General features: G+C 41.7%; 2 protein-coding genes and 1 long non-coding RNA gene across 6 annotated transcripts; 1 reads left to right on the top strand and 2 right to left on the bottom strand.

Moving 5' to 3' along the window:
- Positions 1–4,589: 4,589 nt before the first annotated feature.
- LOC135596054 (plastid division protein PDV1-like) lies at positions 4,590–7,737 on the bottom strand. 2 transcript variants are annotated; one of them, XR_010480755.1, is made up of 3 exons: positions 7,305–7,737; positions 5,224–5,806; positions 4,590–5,058 (listed from the first exon to the last, which is right to left on the bottom strand). XR_010480755.1 is itself a non-coding variant. In XM_065087736.1 (2 exons), exons 1-2 carry the CDS (start codon positions 7,629–7,631, stop codon positions 5,282–5,284), a joined length of 852 nt encoding a protein of 283 aa, XP_064943808.1. In that variant the 5' UTR covers positions 7,632–7,736; the 3' UTR covers positions 5,073–5,281. The 2 variants fall into 2 exon arrangements, 1 of the variants encoding a protein (XP_064943808.1); XM_065087736.1 differs by lacking the exon at positions 4,590–5,058 and having other exon boundaries at positions 5,073–5,806; positions 7,305–7,736.
- Positions 7,738–8,429: 692 nt separating this feature from the next.
- On the top strand, positions 8,430–15,670 carry LOC135596052 (mitochondrial carrier protein MTM1-like). Of its 2 annotated transcripts, XM_065087734.1 has the most exons (10): positions 8,431–8,796; positions 9,574–9,627; positions 10,461–10,589; positions 10,728–10,787; positions 11,959–12,129; positions 14,222–14,321; positions 14,575–14,666; positions 14,773–14,922; positions 15,071–15,129; positions 15,297–15,670. In XM_065087734.1, the coding sequence occupies exons 1-10, from the start codon at positions 8,626–8,628 to the stop codon at positions 15,412–15,414; spliced, it is 1,104 nt and encodes a 367-aa protein (XP_064943806.1). In that variant the 5' UTR covers positions 8,431–8,625; the 3' UTR covers positions 15,415–15,670. The 2 variants fall into 2 exon arrangements, with proteins under 2 accessions (XP_064943807.1, XP_064943806.1); XM_065087735.1 differs by lacking the exon at positions 11,959–12,129 and having other exon boundaries at positions 8,430–8,796.
- Positions 15,671–16,535: 865 nt separating this feature from the next.
- Positions 16,536–20,207, bottom strand: LOC135596053 (uncharacterized). 2 transcript variants are annotated; one of them, XR_010480754.1, is made up of 4 exons: positions 18,688–20,207; positions 17,026–18,127; positions 16,780–16,929; positions 16,536–16,708 (listed from the first exon to the last, which is right to left on the bottom strand). It is a non-coding gene; the product is annotated as an uncharacterized LOC135596053 (long non-coding RNA). The 2 variants fall into 2 exon arrangements; XR_010480753.1 differs by having other exon boundaries at positions 16,780–18,127.
- Positions 20,208–20,257: the final 50 nt, after the last annotated feature.

Raw genomic sequence — 20,257 nt, 5'->3', positions numbered from 1 at the left:
CTCCTCTAGATTCACATGTAAGGAAAATGTGATAGGGGCATCGTGATCCTATCTCTCCCTACTTATTTGGCATGGTTCAATAACTTTTCTTTAATCTTTTAAAATATTTTATTCAGCAGAAGCTTATCACACCTTTCAGTTTTAGATGGTCTACGGTGTCACACCTGATTTTTTTTTTCAATAATATCCTAATTGCTTTTAGAACCAATATGAAATCTCACGCTTCTATTATAGAACTTCTTGATCTATATTCATCCTTACCAACCTATGAATATAGCTAAATATGTCTTATTCTTGTACACGGTGTGTTAGTGAACAAAAATATTATGGGTGATGAGTCAGTACGGTTAGGTCGGCGGGTCGATGTCGGGAGTTTCTTGCAGAGTGAGTAGGATGATGAGGTGGTCGCACTCTCGGAAAGGAATGTTGGTCGACGCTAGTCGGGATCCGGGTCAGCTCACTGCTCTCCCTTGTGTGATGGAAGGTATTTCTTGGGTCGAGACGCTCGCCGCTCGGGGGTATCCGCCTTCCTGCGAAATGGCCTTCGTCGAGTGTTTCCTGACTTTGGCCCCTTCGACGAGCAAGTCAATAGAGTATTTTTATATCAAGTTCTTTTTTCTCCCCTGACCGAGCGTCAGCCAGGGGTTTATATACTATTGTGCGAGGATTGGTTGTGCCTCGGTTCGATGTGGCCACTAACCTTTATAGGATGGGATGACTTTTCTGACTAGCTGGCATCTTAGGGGATGCTTGAGCGGCGTGACGGCACCGTCCTGAGCCCTCAGGATAGTCGTATCGTATAGTGTCTCGGTACGGAATCTGGTTTGACATGTGTCTCGGGGTTCTAATGACGTGCGGTGTCGGATTCTGACACTGGTTAAGATGTGGTGTGTGACATCGGTGATGACTCATCTGGGGACCAAAATATGCCTTATCAGGGTATATGATTTTCTAGATATTAAGAAGGATACACCATCATTGAAAATAAGATATAAGGGGCCTTGTAATTCTAAGACATCAGGATTTCAAAAGATTCCATTTGTATTAGAAGATTCACACATGAATAGAGTAGACAACCTATGGGTTAAAGTCCTAAATGCTAAGTACGGACTGCTTGAACCTAGAAACATAATTAACAAACCAAAAGCTTTATGGGATGGAAAAGAATCATTTTAGCTCTTCATAACTTGAGGGGGGGTTTTATAAGGGTCTAGGAGGACTCTTGATTTGATAACATTCCTATTTTTTTTTAGCCTACATAAGTAAACATTAGATTTCTATAGTATTTTAAAATAATTACTTATTTTATTAAAAATTCTTCATAGAAACGTAATTTACAACTAAAGTATTTTCACTTATTATTGGTATATCGTATTCTCGATATTTATATTTCTAGTTACCTTAACGAGGATTCTTGAATTTGGTCTTTCACTCCAAACGATATTATCTCTTCGAGTAGTGCATATCATCTGTTAAGGAAGGAAGATCACAAAAATAAGTTGGTCAGGCCGAAGGATGATGTGGGATTTATACATCCAACCAAAAATTAAAGTATTTCTTAAGAAATTATTTTGACATAGCCTTCCTACTTCTTCATACTTGATACGGAAAGTAACAACACTAGTATGATACTACCAAACCCGATCAGGAACTATCATTTAGGCAATGACATGGTCAAAAGAGCATATGCCCTTCCCTTGTAGCCATCAGTAGGAGTACGATCCACTAGCCCCTGCCCAACCGAATCTCTGTTAGGGTTGCACAAGTCCACTATAGGATGCATTAATCTACGATAATAAATCTCATCCCTCTTTTCTCCTTCCTGGGATCATCTACCGTAAGTAACCTGACACACCCTACAAAACCACAATTTCAAGAAGGCCCGCATGCCTAGCAGCAAAAGACATTAATTCCAAGTGGCGTGGCCCAGTTTTCCTTCCCTCTCTTTTCGGACGCTCGACATAGGGGGCCATTCTTGCTTGTCTCAAACAGGCCCCAGCCCTAGCAAATGGTACCCCCGTTATCGTCCTTCCCTGACGCCACCCATAAGTCAGTATGCCCATTAGTCGTCGACATTAATGAATCCCAAGACGATGTAAGGGGCACTCCAGTCAGCCACCGACCTCATGCCATCGACAGCTTCGATATAAAAGGCAACCTCTAACGCTCAAAGGAGATAACGAGATTATTTTTCACATACACCTCGACGAGACTAAGACGCACCTTGAGACGACATAGAATTTGCCATAACAAACAAATAGCATCTTGAGATCGTACTAACCAGGTTCGACCCTAACAAACAAATTTCTATAACATTTTGAAATAGTTACTGATTTTATTAAAAATCCTTCTTAGAAATATAATTTACTACTAAAGTATTTTCACTTGGGCAAATTCTTATTCGTCCAAAGGTTTTAGCCTCATTAGTTGGTACACAATCATTGAACATAAAGAGTATAGGGGGCCTTAGAATTTATGACATTAAGATTTCAAAAAAATTTATTTATGTTAGAAGACTCACACCTCTCTTAAATAGGATAGACAACCTATGATTTAAAATTTTAAATACTGAGCACGAATTATTTGACCTTAAAAACATAATCAATAAACTGAAACTTTCTAGGGATGGAAAAGAATCACTTCAGCTCTTCACAAGTTGAGGGAGGATTTTAGGAAATTGATAGGTAAAAGATTTAGTACAAGGATTTGAGAGGACCGTAACATTCCTATTTTTTTTTAGCCTACATAAGTAAACATTGGATTTCTATAGCATTTTAAAATAATTACTGATTTTATTAAAAATTCTTCATAGAAACATAATTTACTACTAAAGTATTTTCACTTATTATTGATACATCATATTCTTGGCATTTATATTTCTAGTTACCTTAACGAGGATTCTTGAATTTGGTCTTTCACTATAAACGATATTGTCTCTTCGAGTAGTGCATATCATAGAAAATCACAAAAAGAAGTTGGTCAGGCCGAAGGATGATGTGAAATCTACACATCCAATAAAAAATTAAAGTATTTTTTAAGAAATTATTTTGACATAGCCTTCCTACTTCTTCATACTTGATACAGAAAGTAACAACACTAGCGTGAAACTATCAAACCCAGTCAGAAACTACCATCTAGGCAATGACATGGTCAAAAAGCATATGCCCTTCCCTTATAGCCATCAGTAGGAGTACGATCCACTAGCCCCTGCCCAACTGAATCTCTGTTGGGGTTGCACGAGCCCACTACAAGATGCATTAATCTATGATAATAAAGCTCATCCCTCTTTTCCCCTTCCTTGGATCATCTGTCGTAAGTAACCTGACACACCCTGCCAAACCACAATTTCAAGAAGGCCTACATGCCTAATAGCAAAAGACATTAATTCCAAGTGTCGTAAGTATCCTAGTTTCCCTTTCCTCTCTTTTCGGACGCTCGACATAGGGGGCCATTCTTGCTTATCCCAAATAGGCCCCGACCCTAACAAATGACACCCTCGTTGTCATCCTTCTCTCACGCTACCCATAAGTCAATACATTCGTCAACCGTTGATATTAATGAATCCCAGGACACTTCAACCAGCCACTGGCCTCGTGCCATCGACCGCTTGGGTATAAAAGCCAGCCTCCAATGTTCAAAAGAGGTAGCGAGATTATTTTTCTCTTCTTTGTTAACTTAATGATCTAAGAGATCGGGTTGGAAACATCTCCCTCCCCCCCTTAGATCGCCCTCACGTAAACCCCCACGGGGTCCTTGAACGAGTTTGCACTTTCAAGATCGAACCAAACCGTATCGATTCTCCATCGACAATATCAAAATAACATCACTACCTTTCTAATTTTCGGCATTGTCAAACTAATTCATGTCCTAGGTGTCAGCTATTGTCAGATTCGATCTCTCATGTTTTATTTGAGTACAGGGTTCAGGCTCATTTGGGGGACTCCTTTCATCTTTATTTGCAAAACAGGCAAAATGGGGCATGGTTAGAGAAGGAAAAGACTTCATCACCTCGAACCGCTGCTCACATTAGATGCCTCTGTGCAGTTTCGCAATCGTCAGGTCAACAGTGAATCTATCTGGCGGAGGATTATTAATAAGAAGACTGAGCGGACTCCGATAAGAGTGCATGTAGTTAGAAATGTTGAAAGTTGGGAGGGGTTCTCTGTAGACAATGATGGCTCATTTTGTGGTTGTGTAGGCATAGAATTTTCCCACGAGGAAGGAATGGACATATGCGAGCTTATTGTTGATGATATGAAGTTGTGAACTGTTAAGTCTGTCTTTAAGTTGAGTTCATGTGCCTTTTTGTCTTTGTGCACAACTTGGCCAATGTTGCTGCTGTGTGGGAGGCATCTACTGCTGCTTTGTGACCTTTTGTTTTGTTTGCAAACTGGTTAGCTAATTAAAGGTTTTTCTATTCATTTTTTTTTCAAAAAAAAACCCATATATGCAAATGGTTTCGACTTGAATTGCTTTGTACGATGCATAATTGCACAGCACAGTAGCATCTCTCTCTCCCCGTTATGTGAAGTTCTGCAGCAATCTACACACGGCAAGAATAAAGGCACCAACTATAGTGGACAGTATACTTGGGCTGATTGAGTGATCACCATGAAAAGATATGATCTCTTTTGATTTCATCATCGACAGAGGGGCAATGACGAGCACTTACATCACATCATGATGATGGGGCACATCTTGTCGTTTGCCCCAACCAAAAAGAGCCATAGGCGGCACCTTTATTCCCTCAAATCACATCACATGGGGGACCCATTGAACTAAATATATGGACTCTCCTTGGTTGGCTGCCTTCATCCTTGAGGTACCTGAACATGACTTGCGAACGAGGCAAACACCATTCCATTGCAAGATAACTCTCAGGGGGAGTGTTCTAACTTTTTCTCTCGGAATTTTAGGCAACACAAGGGCCTGCAGTAACCCCAAAAGGGAATCAAACACGAAACACGCAGAAATATCTTCTTCGTGGTTGGAGTTTAACCCCATGCATCCATAGCAGTTATAGTTCACAATACATGACTCTTAGCTCTAGTGCATGTCCTGAAGAGGGGAGGGAAAATAATCAGACTCAAGTCTGTCTTTATCTATGAACAAACAGGTTATACAACCATATACATGACTCTCCGAAAATTACCAGGGAAAAATATTTAATAAAAAAACAATAAAGCATATTATGAAGTGACAAAATTTTTTGGGAAAATTCACCTTCCTAATGACTGCAAGCAAAATGTACAGGCATTACTCTGGGATCAATGTCTCAATCTTATCCTCTAGCCCACAGAACATCAAGTCGCTTCAATTGGCCACTATGTGAAGAATTATCCATCCGAGAGAATCTATCTTCATTTCTCCTCCTGTAGAGCGTCTGATCTCGTGCGGGTGCAGTTTCACCCTTAAAAGCAACTTGATTGAGATGCACAAGAGCAAGCATACTTACAGCGAACATCGCGGCATTCCCTAAAATTCCTTGGACGCCCACCAATCCGAATGACCTTTTGGCCACGGCGAAGCTTGATATGAACATTTGCATCAACATACTAGGCCCTTTGCTCTCATGGTCTTCCAGATTCTTACCTGACCGACTCCTCGTCATCTCATTCTCATAGAGGGTCTCTGGCATGACAAAATGGCCCATGTTGTGCACATCACCAACAAATGCTAAAGCTTCTTCGATGACTTTGTACTTCTTTCCCCGATGCTCAGCCAACCTCATGGCTAGAATGATACGACTTTGTTCCAACCGCGCTATAGCAGCATCTCGTTCAGCTCGCTGTTGTGATTGCACAGTCTGTAGATCAAACATGCTTGCCAAACTGTTATTTAGCACAATCATATCATAAAAGGCGACCCTTAAGATGTAAATGTAAGGTCAAGTGGAAAAGCTAACGAGATTAAATAAACTACAAATATTAGTCAATCAAAGATGTTCATGTACAATCACCGAATCCTGCAGATTGTTTTAAGGCTGACATGCTCTGCTCATGCATTGATAACAACAAGTCAACAAGCCCCTGTAGTCACTTATTAAATATGTAAAGACACCTGAAATTTAATTGTGATTGCCTATAGTAGATTCATTAGAAAAAGGAACCAACTAGGGTCTAGCAAACCAAAATTAAGTTTCTTTCCGCTGTTTTATGACATTTATTACAGCTGCTTCACATATACATATGTGTGACATCTGCTGCAAATCAAACCAAGTGGCTTAAAGAATAATCAACAGATCATTTAACCCAGATACAGAACCAAAAACAAAATTGACAAAAAGGAGAAGTATACAACCTAATTTCACAAGTAGAAATATCTCCCGTGTTCTGTTGTTCAAACTGATACAAACAAGGAGCAACCCAGACATATTCGTTAAGTCTAAAATATGGGTCAATGGAAAAGCTCTGCAGTTGTTCAAGACACAAAAAAAATCTGACCATGTACACTTAGAATAGGGCAAGCTACCACAACCTTTAGAAAAGTTCTGCACAATGCAGAAGTGGCAGCTTTTGCCGATATAAACATGACTCATCTCCAAGTGAAGCACCTCAAATCCAAGACTCTTCTGCACAATGCAATTTCTTCTAACACTGTTTAAAGTTTCTTTTCCTTTGTTGACTAACAAGTTTGAAGAGTCGTTCAGGATTTATGCTATCAGAGTTCATTTGAAGAGGAAGCTCAATGGGACACCAGAACTACCTTCTTTGATTATTGAACTTGACATCCCATTAAAACTGTGGTGACAATTGAGATGCCCCTAGACCAGTCTAGCCAATCAAAACTCTCCTTTATCCATAAAAATAGCTGATAATGTATCACCAGAAAAAAAAAAAGATGGGAAAAAAACATTAGATAGAAGTTTAAAGTGCAAAGAAGGGTTTCCCTGCAAAAACTTGAATGGTTGATACACAGAGATGCAAAAAAAAAAAAGGAGTAATTTTTAACAAGTCAGAAACAACATGGACGGAACTGATTCGAAGAAAAAATAAACATTAAACAAAATCCTACAATCCAGAAGTATAAAAGAATAATCTTGTTTTAGTGAACATTCTTGAGGGAAAATTTGCTGCAAAAAAGCACAATTTTATCCAGCCTTCCGAAACCCAAATGAGAAAAAAATTTGAAAAAGTACAAACTTCCCGCATATATAAATCGATTAAAATCATACCATATGTTATCGATCATATTGTTTAAGGATAAATGATCTGACTTATTTGGTTTCATCGACAATATCAATTGGATCGACAAAGAAGAAAGGGGAAAAGACAGAATTCAATCGCCAAGGTAGCGGAACTCACATGGAAGAACTCGAGCTGGTCCTCGAGGTTCTCCAGCGCGGAGCGGATGTCGTTGAGGCTCCTGGCCTCCGCCATCGCCGCGCCGTCCTCCTCCACCCTGAAATCCTTCACGAAGACAAACCCACCCTTGCCCTCACCTCCTTCCCCGCCGCCTTTCGCCGCCGCCGGCGCCGCCACCGGAGGCTGTCGTCCGCTGCGGAGACCCTTGACGGAGCTGAGGAAATGGGCGCGGGAGATGGCGTGGATGGCGTCGCTGATCTTGTCATGGAGGTCCCAGATCCTCTCCAGCACCGCCTCCACCTCCTCCATCTCCATCTCCCATCTCATCGAGGAGGAGAAGACGGAGGAAGGGTTAGGGTTAGGGTTGGAATCCCCGTTTCCGTCCCCCCACCGCTTTCTCGGGGTGCTTCCGAAGGGAGCAGACTGAGAGAGAAAACGATACAAAGTAGTTAGTTAAGGTGCTAACCACAACGTGGACGACGTGATCTAGGCCGTCCTTTTCTTGGCAAATGGTTGATTCCCCGCTTGCGTGGACCATGATGCGGTGCGTCCCTTTTGACAAGACGGACATCCCCTCTCGTTTCCGAACAGGGAACATATCTTTACAGCACAAAATTGGAGGAGAGTGGTCGGTCCCAGAGATGGTCCCTGGTCCATGTCAAGGGATCTGCGTGTTCCCCGTCTCGGCTGGGGGTAACCCGCCTTGATCGTGTGGTGAGGGAGCCCTTTACGTGCGAGGGCCAAACGACGAAACACCCGAGTGGGCCTTCCCATTGGCTTCGACGAGCGTGGGCCCCCCACGACTCCTCCCTATCTCCTGCGCCTTCGAGACGCCGGACGCCGAAGCAGACGAGATGTCGTGAGGTGAGTCGTGGCCGTAGTTCTTCATCCGAGCCAATTAAGGTAGCCAAACGCAAGGTGTCATGAACATGTTGACATGCATGCCATTTATTTTTCGTTTTTTTTTATTGATTAATGGGCCATCAGGAAAAAGGTCATTTATTACACACAAAGAAATAAAAATATTTAATTATTATTATTGTTATTATTAAAATAATTTAATTTTGAAGGGAAAATGTAACGTAGAGAGCTGTACACACCCACACGCCTCCACTTCCTTCCTCGGTCGCTTATTGTATCTGCGGTTCATTTCCAACGCGAACCGAGTCGACCCACCGCCATCTGAGTCCGTGGACGTTACGAATGGGAGGGAGGAAGAAAGGAATCACAAGATAAAGATTTAGAGAAACCCCTTGAAATTGATCGCCAATTGATCCTTTTGTTCTTCCTCTTTGTGCTTACGATCCCAGCGACCGCTATCATGTCGGCCTCCGAGAAGGCCACGTCCTCCCCTTCCCCCTCCACTTCTCCCTCTCCTCCTTTCCACCTGTCTTCCTCCGACTCCAAGATGGGCTTCGCCGAGCGAGCCATCTCCGCCGCCGGCGCCGCCCTCGTTTCCTCCATCATCGTCAATCCCCTCGACGTCGCAAAGGTGATGTGCCCACGTGTCCTCTTCGTTGTTCCGAATCTTTGGCTTGTTTTTTTCATCTTGACCAGAATTTAAGAAGTGTTTCGTTCTTGCGGTTCGTCCGAGCAATTTGGTGGCTTTCTGGGGTTTGCTTGCTTCGGCAATCGATTGTTTTGGGTCGTGGCAATATCCTCAGTTGACTCGATCGTTCGAATTAAGCATCGTTCGTGAGGGATGAAGCAGCGATGTACATCGTTGTAAACGTTTGTGACGCAACCCTCATGGTTTCTATATTATACAGGTTGAGGAAAGAAAGGGTTCTTTATTCTTGGTGTAGAACTTGTGTTAATCAGAATAAGTTGATGTCAAGAATTATATTCCCTTTTGTAGGAAATTTTCGTTGTGTAGGACAATGAAAGGCCTTCTTGCCGTAGATTTATCGTAATTCTGCTACGCTTACAGAGTTCATTGTGATGTGCATTTTCTTTATTTTGCTGTAGATTGAAGTATATTTCTTGCTATAGATTTATGGTAAGCGTAATTTATCTTCTTGAACCAACCAATTGTGGGATCAGCTTCTATTCATGCGTTATTATGTTATTCTTTTCATGCGTTATTTCTTCCGGTTGATTGGAGGTAAGCTTCTATTCTCTTTTAAGAGGCTCATTCTTTTGTGTTGTGCTTCATGCAAATATTTTCGCCATTTGATTCTTCAACTCTTCAATGTTCTGTTTTCTCTAATTTTGTGATGCACAGATACTTTGTAGACATTAATGTGTTTCTTTGCTCTGTTCTTTACAGACAAGGTTGCAAACACAAGCAGCTGGAGTACCATATAACACTTCGCAGCATCAGGTTGCCTTATAGCACTTACAACATCAGGGTGAAAGGCTTATGGTTCTATTTTATGATATGCGGTGTGCCCGTATTGTTTCTTCTCTACTTGAATTTCCTCTGTTCGACAAAGATTCTTGAACCCTGTTCTGGGTGCCTTGCTGAATGGAAAGGACCACATAATGGTTAAGTAATATATTACTGTTCAAAGAATAAAAGCAAAGTAAATGAGACTTTCAATTGGTTGCATCGGCTGTTCTTCATGTACTGACATTTCTATCCAAATTTTCTGCCATCCAAATTCTTATCGTATATGCATATTAAAATGGATTCGGATCTAACTGTATCTTGATATTTGAATATAACTCCAAGCTTTTGATTTACTACTATTAATCTAAATAGTGCTTTCTATATGAAACATACCTTTGGTCTGTCTCCTCAATCAGAGCATGGTTTTGTTCCTCATGCTCAATTAAATGGGTTGCAGTGGATTGCTCACACAAAACTCAGTTAAGTTTATGCATGTCAATGCTTTTGTTTGAAAGTAGATAATATCTGAAAATAGATAATCTGTTTCTTTTTTGTCCCAGCTAAAGTTTTCTGGCATTATGAATTCGGCCTTTTCCCCTTTTATAATTATCATTATTAAATGTTGTATGCTTCTGTTTCTCTTTATTTATAGCATCTTTAACCTTATTTTTATTTATCATGCAGGAAGTTTTGGAAATTTAAATAATCAAGTTGACTCCTACTTTTTTCCTTTGTATATTTCACTTGAGCAACAAAAGTGTTAGCGTCTTTGCTTTAATGTACTTTATTTGGATTCTTGAGCTTAATATATTTCTATTTCACAGATTTGCATGGATGTTAGGTGTTACCCATCATATATCTTTGGTGAAAGATACTGTGCAAGCACATGTTGTCCTTCTGATCATTCCCGGTACAAGGGAACACTGGATGTTTTCTACAAGGTGATTAAGCAGGTAATAGGCATTCCTTTAGTATTGGAACTTATTCTCTTTCTTGATGTAGTTCATGTATTTGTGTATCATTTCACTAAGTTTTTATGTTAGGAATGAGTTGTCAATTTTTTCTTGCTATGTGATGAAGAAATTTTATAGGAAGGATTTGTTAGATTGTGGAGGGGTACTAATGCGAGCTTAGTATTGGCTGTACCAACTGTAAGTTTCTCTTTCTTTAACAGAACACCAGCATTGTTTCACTTTCAAGTATTCAATCACGTCTTTCGCTATGGTTGTACTTGAGTTTATGGCTGTATCATTCCGGAAAAATTACTGGTAATGTATTTTTCTGTTGGAACTTGATAAACCACAGCCTTTGTACTGACTACCAATAACTTTTGTTGCAATTTTCACAAGGTTCTTTTTATTCCTTGTAGTAACTATGCTATGAAAGGGATTCTTGACACATTTACACAAGGAAAAGAACCAAATATTAATTATGAATTTCTGCATATAAGCCCATAAGTTGGCTTTCTTTATGAACGTTAAAACATATGGATGTTTTACATTGTCCACCACAATGATATAAATTTAACTTGCATTGAGCTAAATTATTTATAAAAAGAAAACCTAACAGGGTGAAACCCAGCTTGGATCTGCAACTTCAAATTGGCTAATTACTTCTATTGACTAATGACACACTTGGTTTATTAGGTTCTATTGTCTCCTGTCTTCCTCTTTTTGTATCTTCCTGTGTACATTTCAGCTACATCTATAAATGTTTTTTCACCTATTTACATCCCTTTGGAAGGCAAAATGATAAATGATTTGTCATGTTCAAGAGATCAAATCTTGTTGAAAAAATATTCACTGACCGTTGTCTCGAAAAGACATCTCTTTAACAAGAGTCTAGAGGTGGACTTCAAATTTCTTGATGAATAATTTTCGTCCTGTATGCTTGATAATAGTTTCCAATTTCCATGGATTTGGGGTGAATATTGCTGATAAATGTGATGCTTTCTCGTCATTTCTAGAATTAAACAATATAAAATGCATCATATTGGCTCTGTTTTTTATTGCAATCAGAGGACAACCAAGTTCCTTTCAGGTATAAGTTTCTTGTAACAACTTGCAGTGACTGTCCGCTTACCTTCACTTGCAATAGGTATTTGTCAACGTTTCTTGTGCTTATTATTACTAGTGAGATACTGACTTCTCAGTAAACCACCTCCATTGTCTTACCATTTTCCACTCAAAAGAAGGAGATAAAAGTTGGTTAGCTGTTGCAATGTTTCATAACTTCTGTGATTTCACCGTGTGGATTTTTGGTCTCTATGTTTTACTTCACAAGTTTCTTTATGGAGATCTGCTGCAAATTTTTTGCTGACAGGTGGGGATATATTTACCTTGCTATGACATGTTGCGCAATTGGATGGACGGTATCGCTGTCAATAGTTACCCTAATCTAACACCTTATGTTCCCCTACTTGCTGGTTCAGCTGCACGCACATTAGCTTGTCTAGCTTGCTCTCCTATTGAGTTGGCAAGAACACGTATGCAGGTAGCTTACATTTAATGATACAATTTTTTGGCCATCTGGAAAGTTTTGCAAGACTTTATCCCTTCAGCAAAAAATCATCATCTTTTCTTGATATCTGTGACACTTGAAAATTTTGCTATGCTTAGGTAGTCACACTGAAGTTTGAGTATTTATATAGTGAAAGAGATATACTAAAATTTTACTTGAATGTGTATACCCGCATCAAACATGAGAACCATCAACTACGTGTAAGTAGGAAGATATACGTACAGTGTCATACCATTGAATATTTTTTGTTCAACAAACTCAAAATTTGATCGTGTGAATAATACATTTGTTATACTATTTTTATAACATGAAAGTTTTGTTTCGTGAATCATTTTCCATTTTTGTTTTTTTTTCTGGTATCAGTTTTTCCTGAATATCAAATGTTTGTAATAGACCACAAAGAAACCATGTTTAGTCATGTTTTCAAGTGTTCTTACCTGTTAGTAGTCTCATGCACCGTAGAGGGGCTCCATATGTGTTGAATTCATTCTCTTCCTTATTTGTATGTGTAGGTTGATGGAGTGTAATTGTCCAATAGATTGACATGGTCCTGCAAATTAAGTAGTGAGTTCTGGTATGCCTACATCAATTTCAAGTATTGCTAAATACTTGAGTAGCTTGATGTGTGGTGATCCAGTCTATTGAGATAACTAACTCATTAGTTTGGTAGGCTTGAACCAGAGGTCCAAAACGTTCAGACTCAAGCTAATAATGCTAAATTTGTCTATCTCTATAAACTGACTTGGTTTAGTCCCTTTGTTACGACATTTCCTACTTAAATTTTTGTTAAGTTTTAACACGGCTCAGCTGGACCCAAAATCAAACCCTTGTATAGAAGACGTAATGCACAAGCAATGATGACTCTTTGTTCTGGTATGTCTTCATAAGTAGTCAGTTTCTATTTGGGTCCTAACGGTGTCCAAAATTAAGTTCGTTTTGAAACCATTTGTCGTTAACCTGATTTGTTGTGACGTGAACCATTAGTCCAATGTGCTTAAACCCAGGTTAATAATAGTTGATCCATTTAGTCATGTAAAATGACTCAATTCTCCTGTTACATCAGATCCAATGTAGGACTAAATTGTGGCGTTGCACGTTGACTAGGCACTGCCTAAATCCCTTTTGTATTTTTCCTGTTGCTTCATTATACATGTTAATTTCTATGCAGTTATTTGTGGAACATCTAGGACAGAATTATTTTTCGCACATTTAGGCCAATTTGGCTACCATAGTTGGCTTCCTTGGTCTAGTTGTGCAACCTTGATTTGCAAAATCTTGCAATGATCAAGAAGTTTTCTGACTAGCCTGACCCTGTTACTATAACAAAAAAGAAACTCATTAGTCAGGGTTGATCAACCAAGGTTTTTCCTAGTCTTAGTTGACCCTCCCAAGCAGGATTTTTGTTTTTGGCAGTCTCAACAATCATGGTAGTTTCAGTTGTTCCACTTGTTTTAGTTATGTTCATGATGGTCTGAGTCATTCTATGTTTAGTTTCAATGGTTTTGACCACTTAAGGTTCAAGTTTTTGGTGGTTGTAGTTCCAAAATTAAATAAGAGAAGGTTTATAAATATTTTTTTAACTGTGTTTTTGTCAGGTGATGTCTCAGATCCTTTTCATCAATTCAGTTGATCCTTATCTTCTTTTTTTTTTTCACAAATCACAAAAACTTGTCGATCCTTGACCAATAAAATGTAGACACAATCAGAGGGTGTTTTTAAGCCTGACTGCTCATCGTTGGATTGATGGAGACAGTAAACGCAAGCCTTCCCATGTTCTGTTGAAGGTTAAGAGAGAGTGAAGGTTTTTATAAGTGAGTTTTGGGGTCATCACTAGGTATAAAAAATTGCTCAATCATCCCCTTTTGTCTAGAGATTGTCTATCTATGACAAACCTATGTTTTGATCCAAGTACGGAGAAAGAGAGATCTCATTAATTTTAAACGAAATGTGAGGGGTTAGTGCTGCTACAAATTGCAACAATTATATGTGCAATTTTTTTTTTTTTTCTTCTGAACATGATCCGATGTTATTAGAGGATGTAGAAAACTGCTATACTGATCAACAGGCGTTCAAAGCATCTCGAGCTGGAGGTAAGCCACCAGGAATACGGACGACTCTACTCGGCGTTCTCTCACCAAGCAGGAGTAACAATCACCTTGAGAAAAGTATGTTCATATACCTCTACCCATTAATCACTATTCATATGTATCTTCGGAGTAGATAGTGTTGGAGGAGGAAACATAATGGTCACCATACCAAACTTCAAATTCCAGCTCTTAAATTGCACATTGCCACTAGATAGAAGGAAAATTACCTTTTGCAGCTTGTGCAGTAAAAATACATGTTTATTATATCTGTAATTTTTTTGATGGTCGGTTCCTGCTGTCGCTTTAACTTGTTAGCCTACTACTCTTACAGTTGAAGGGTACCGTGTGCTGTGGATGGGTGCAGGAGCACAGCTTGCTCGAGATGTTCCTTTTTCTGCCATTTGCTGGTCGACTCTTGAGCCAGTGAGATTCTCTCTTGGTCCACATCAAATTCATTGCCGTCACCTCATGAAGCCTGTGTTTGTGTGCTATGTTACTGACGTGTGTTTCTGACCACTGGCATCCGCAGATTAGAAGGCGCCTACTTGGGCTAGTTGGTGAGGATGGCAATGCGGCTGGTGTTCTTGGGGCGAACTTTTTAGCGGGTTATGTTGCGGGCAGTCTTGCTGCTGCCGTGACATGCCCTCTGGATGTTGCAAAAACTCGGAGACAGATAGAGGTAAAAGAGTTCCTCTGGTTTTTTTTTTTGGGGGGTTTCACTTAACACTTGTGCGGTTATTCGATTTGGGAGACCTTTGTTATTGCATGCATGGCAAGTGCGACTCATGCACTGCTCTCTAACATGGAATTTGGGATGGTTGTTTCAGAAGGATCCGGAGAGAATGCTGAAAACAACCACAAGGCAAACCATCGTACAAGTTTGGAGGTACGTTGCTGCATCTACTCTCGATTGAGTACTGACCGTAATTTGGAAGTGTTGTTACATGAAAGTCAAACTCACTGTTTGGTGGTGGCATGGCATGCTCTGTGGATGGAGCGAAGATTTATTATTGTTGCATGAGGGTGAATGCGTTGTTGACAAAATGCGTGCAGGAGCGAAGGAGCGAAGGGGCTTTTCACGGGCGTTGGACCGCGCGTGGGACGTGCAGGGCCTTCCGTGGGAATCGTGGTTTCCTTTTATGAGGTCGTCAAGTATTTTCTGCATAGATAGAGGGCAGATGGCCGCCACATGAGCTCATCTGGGCCGTCAAGATTTTTTTGGTCATCCCAATGGTTCGTTTCCCTCGGGAAAGCGTGCTCGGCGATAAGACAAAAAAGAGAGAGAGAGATATCTCTAGCCTTAAAATGTGTCCAAACTAGTCCGTAGATGGGTGCTTGTTTCCCCTATCTGCTGCAGATGTCCTCGGATAATACGTTCTTTCACCTTTTCTGGTGATATTTTAAATCCTATCTTTCTCTTTTTTTAATATCATCACCGGAAGATATATCTTGCCGCAAAGTTAGTCTTAGCAACTTGGAACAGACCAAATGTCTCTAGGTGTTACGTCGTACTCATGATCAAGCTACCTCCTCTATTGACGAGCGAAAAAAGGTGCACGTAAAGAAGTTTTACTCTTTTGATCCATCCCGGTGCTTAAAGGCGAAGAAGAAGATAATGAAGCTGCCATTGCATCATCACACCTTGTTAAGCAAGCTAACCTTAGTCTGACACTTGGTAGAAGAAGACAATTCTCCTCCCTTTCCAGATTCCAGGGGAAGAGCATGGATGTCGATAATGACATGCATTGATTGTCGCTGCAAGATGAAGAGCAGCGGGAGAGCCCTCTACTTGACAGTGAATCGAAATCAATCCAACACTCCAAGGAAACAATCTCATCTACATGATGGTTTGTGTCAAACAACCAAATCGCTGTTTCGTCGAGGAGATTTGCTGCTCGAAAGATGATATCCTCCTCCTGTCATCCTCATCGCATGACGTTCCTCTGAATTCCCTTGGAGAGCGAGCTTATCCAATGGAGTAAGTCCATTATGAACTCATCACTCGATAACTCAACCACATCAAGGCAGACATTGGAATTAATACTCCAAATATGTCCATTATGAACTCTGTTCTACAGGCAATAACAACATACAGCACCTCCCACATCTTACATAGCAGTTTATTCTCCATAGACAGCGAGCCTTATGTATGTATTATACATGTATTAAATATATATATATAATATCTGGTTCAGAGAGCAGGCCAGAGGAAGGCGCCCATGGCAAACCTCCTCTTATCGTCGATGTCACCGGTCACCGGGAGGCCGTACTCTCGGAGGATGCAGTTGAGCTTCCACTCGGGCATCGCCTCATAGTCGGCTTGGGTGTACGTAGGGTAGCGCACCGGCATCTGGAAGCAGCCTCGTCCATCCCTCAGTTGCTGATGCTGCTGTCCCTCCCCGTCGGCCATGAGGTTCATCGTGGCCATGCCTCGCCCAACCGAGCTCATGCTGCTGCTCCTTTCTCTGTCTCTCAAGAACAGCAGTGTAAGCCAAGGAGGCCTTTTTATAACAGATGAGGATGGTATTGTGCTTACCAGAGATGAAAGCTTTCGGTCCATGGAATCTGTTCCGGAAAAAGGATAGCTCTCTAAATTAACCTTGTTATCATTCCATCTGTAACCAGCACACATTTTGGGGCCACTAGAGTACACATGTAACTAAACGATATCTGCACAGAGCATCAACTAAACAAATACCGACTCAAACACAAGTGTCTGTCTGTGTTCTACATGATTCATCTGGACAGAGAGGATCCAGAAGGACAGGACAGAGCCATTTACCATAGAGTTTGATGAAGCATCAAATCATGACGGGAGATGATCTACAAAGATGGAAGTGACCATCAAACGGGATCATTTGCATGAACACAGAGTCACTGCAATCGAACTAAGATCACCTGCACTATGACAAACCGCTATAGCTGATTAGTAGAAATAGCATATCGCACGACAAACCATTTATTTCCAACTAACAAGGCTTTTCTTAAGGAAGCACGGACCAGGTTGCGGTCGATGCTGGGGCAAAACAACTGAGCCGCAGCATCAGTTTCGATGGATGAAAGAAGGGCTCCTGTTTGTCTGGTAGATTGTAAACTGCTTAGTGTATCAACTAACAAGCTTACATCGGTAATCAAGCACTTATGGATCATAATTCTCCAAATCATGGGCAGAGTTCATTGGTAGGCCATAGGGATCACCATTTGTAAGAAAATCTGCGACCATAGTGTTGATGAACGAGTGTACCGTGGTTGATGTGTCAGCACGGTTTGGTTTGGGGATCGATGTCGGGAGTACGCGATCGGTTGGGCGAGGCGTCGAGGTTGATTACATCCGCAAGTCGAGATGCCAACGCCATATGTGGGAAAGCACCTCTCGGTCGGCACACTAGCGTCGTCAGGGGGAGGCGTTCTCTTGATCGGGGCGCTGACACCGTCTTCAGGGAGGGCATCTCTCGGTCGGGGTAGTCGCACTTCTGGGGGCGGCAGCACTCCTGCATAGAAGGCCCTCATTGGGAAGTTCCCGACTTTGGCCCCTCGATGACTAAGTTAGTGAATGATTTCTCTTTTTTTCTTCCGTCTCCCCCAGCCAGATGCCGATCATAGGCTTTTATACTATTATGCGAGGATCGGTTGTACGCGGGTTTGGCGTGACGATCGATCCCCGAGGAGCGAGGTGGTACTTTTGTGCGGCCGCTGTCCCGGAATGTGCGGAACGACACCAGGTGGCGTCGTCCCGAGCTTTCCGAGACAAGACGGGGTGTACCGAGAGGTGCCTCGGCATGGCTTCTATCTTGGCACGTGGAAGTCCCCCCTCGTGTTGATGTGGCAGGGCCGCGGGTGGTGACGTGGTTGGAATCCAAAATATGCCTTGTCACGTAGATCCCCTGAAACAAGATTAGCCAATTAAGCTACAATATGAATTCTCAATTTCAACATGATTTATGATAGAATAATCCCGTATATGAAGCTTGTCAATTTGTTCACTTCTAGGATGACAAAATCAAAAACTACATCAAACAGCTCCTACTTTTTTGGACTGCTAAAAATTTTTGATCCATAAAGCATTGATGTTCTTATGACTATCTTATAAAATATTCTTATTAAACAAAGTGACACATGAGATGAACAAACAACCATTACGTGCATACAAATTAAAATATGTTTTCACTTAGAATCAAAAGTGATAATATTAGCAACAGTGAAGATGTTAGCCATCAAATACGCTGGATCGGTAAGAGCATAATATCAAGAAGATCAACTAATGCATGATCTTCCTGAATCCCTGCCCATCGATAAGAAGTGTTTCCTTCACAGATAGATGTAATCTTATCATTCTTTTTCAGATGTATACCAGCAAAGACATCATCAATATCTAACTCACTATCCACTCTTTCAGAAGAATTTTCTGAAATAGGTTCTCTTTGAGGACTATCTGATCACTTACGAAACTTTCAACCCCTCACTCTGTGAGACTGATGCCATCAACCTCTTCCCTCCCATTTACTTGATCCTTCATCATCTTCACTGTCTGGATATCCAAGCTTCCCGTATGCTGCTGCCTTGTTTCTCGAAGTCATGCTCGCCACCAAGAGTTGGTGAACTCTCACGACAACCTTCCTTTCACTGCACTACGTGATTCCCTTGAGTTTGGCAATCTGAACATTATCATCATCACCATTCTCATGGTCACTGCCAACTACTCCGCAGACAAGTCGTCGAAATTAAAGAACCCATCCATATGGCTGTTATCAACTTCCTACACCAACTTAGTACTCTTTCCAGCATATGATTCATTCTTGTAATCCAAGCTCCCTCTATTACGTCTTCCTCCTTCACGATGTGATCCTTAGCATTTGATTTGTCCTCACTTCTTCTGATCTCAATGACTCTCCCCCAATATAGAACTTCCCTTGTCCTTTGTAGGTGGATTCCCTGTTACAATGGAAGCAACTTCAACTTGCTGCACAACCCAAGCTTTAACATTTTCCTTCTCTTCCTCCCTCTTCATCTTCCTGGTTCTTATCCTCCAGTAATGAGACCGTGGCCTCCACCACGTTACACTGCCTCCTCCAGCTGCCAACATTACCCTGCTTCCTCTGCAGCTCAAGCAAAGCTGCAACCTTCTATTGAACCCTCTGTTCCCTCTCGTTCGTAGCCTTGCAAGCTTCCTTTAATCGCGATCTCCTCCTCGAGGTCGACGCCTCCTACGCTTCTCGATTTCTTTATCAGCACCAAGCTTTCCACCATCAATATCCCGAATCCTCGCCTCCAAGAAAGAGCGCGTTTCCTCCTCCTCCCCCTCTTCCTCCCTCACTTTCGCCTTTCTCGACTCACTGCTCCACGTCCGTACACCTGCTTCTCGAAATCTCCAAATCCCGCTCGACGCCTCAAGTTCGATCATTTCCGCCGCCTTCACGGTCAACTGCTCCGAGAGACTCCCTCTTGATCCCAACCATCAGCAATGCCTCCCTGAAACGAGGACCGGAGGAACTCTATCAGTCGCGGGACGCTCACGGACTCCCCTCTCCAGCGGATCATCGCCGGAGGAGAAGCCCTCACCCTAGCGAGCACCGGACCATTCAGTGACCGTCGCAGTAGCTACGGGCTGGGTGATGGCGGGCCATTGCTCTGCTTTGCTTCGCTGTGGATTCGGTCGTCGTGGTTCGCACCAGACAGGCAAGAGTAAAGCACAAGCTTGTCCGAGGTCGTGCCGAAGACACCTGCCTTGCCCACTTTGGATTCTTTCTGCCGACGACCACCTCGTGACGCGCGTGACGTACCGCTCACCCTCCGCTTGAATCCCACAAATACCCCTCCCTATTGGATCAGCTCTCCCCTCACGCTATGTCTAATTCCGTCATTTCACGTGCAGTCGTACACGCATACACATCAGGAACTAAGCGGTCATAGAAGTGACACCGCTCGGTCTCGTTTCCCCTCCGCCGTACCTGACACACCTATAGCTGCCCCCTCAGTGGGCCCCTTCCTTTTTCTCTCTCCTGTGGTGGAATAAG

The sequence above is a fragment of the Musa acuminata genome, chromosome BXJ1-10 (assembly GCF_036884655.1).
Source record: "Musa acuminata AAA Group cultivar baxijiao chromosome BXJ1-10, Cavendish_Baxijiao_AAA, whole genome shotgun sequence".
NCBI lineage: Eukaryota > Viridiplantae > Streptophyta > Magnoliopsida > Zingiberales > Musaceae > Musa > Musa acuminata.
This window is presented reverse-complemented; position numbering and strand designations above follow the sequence as displayed.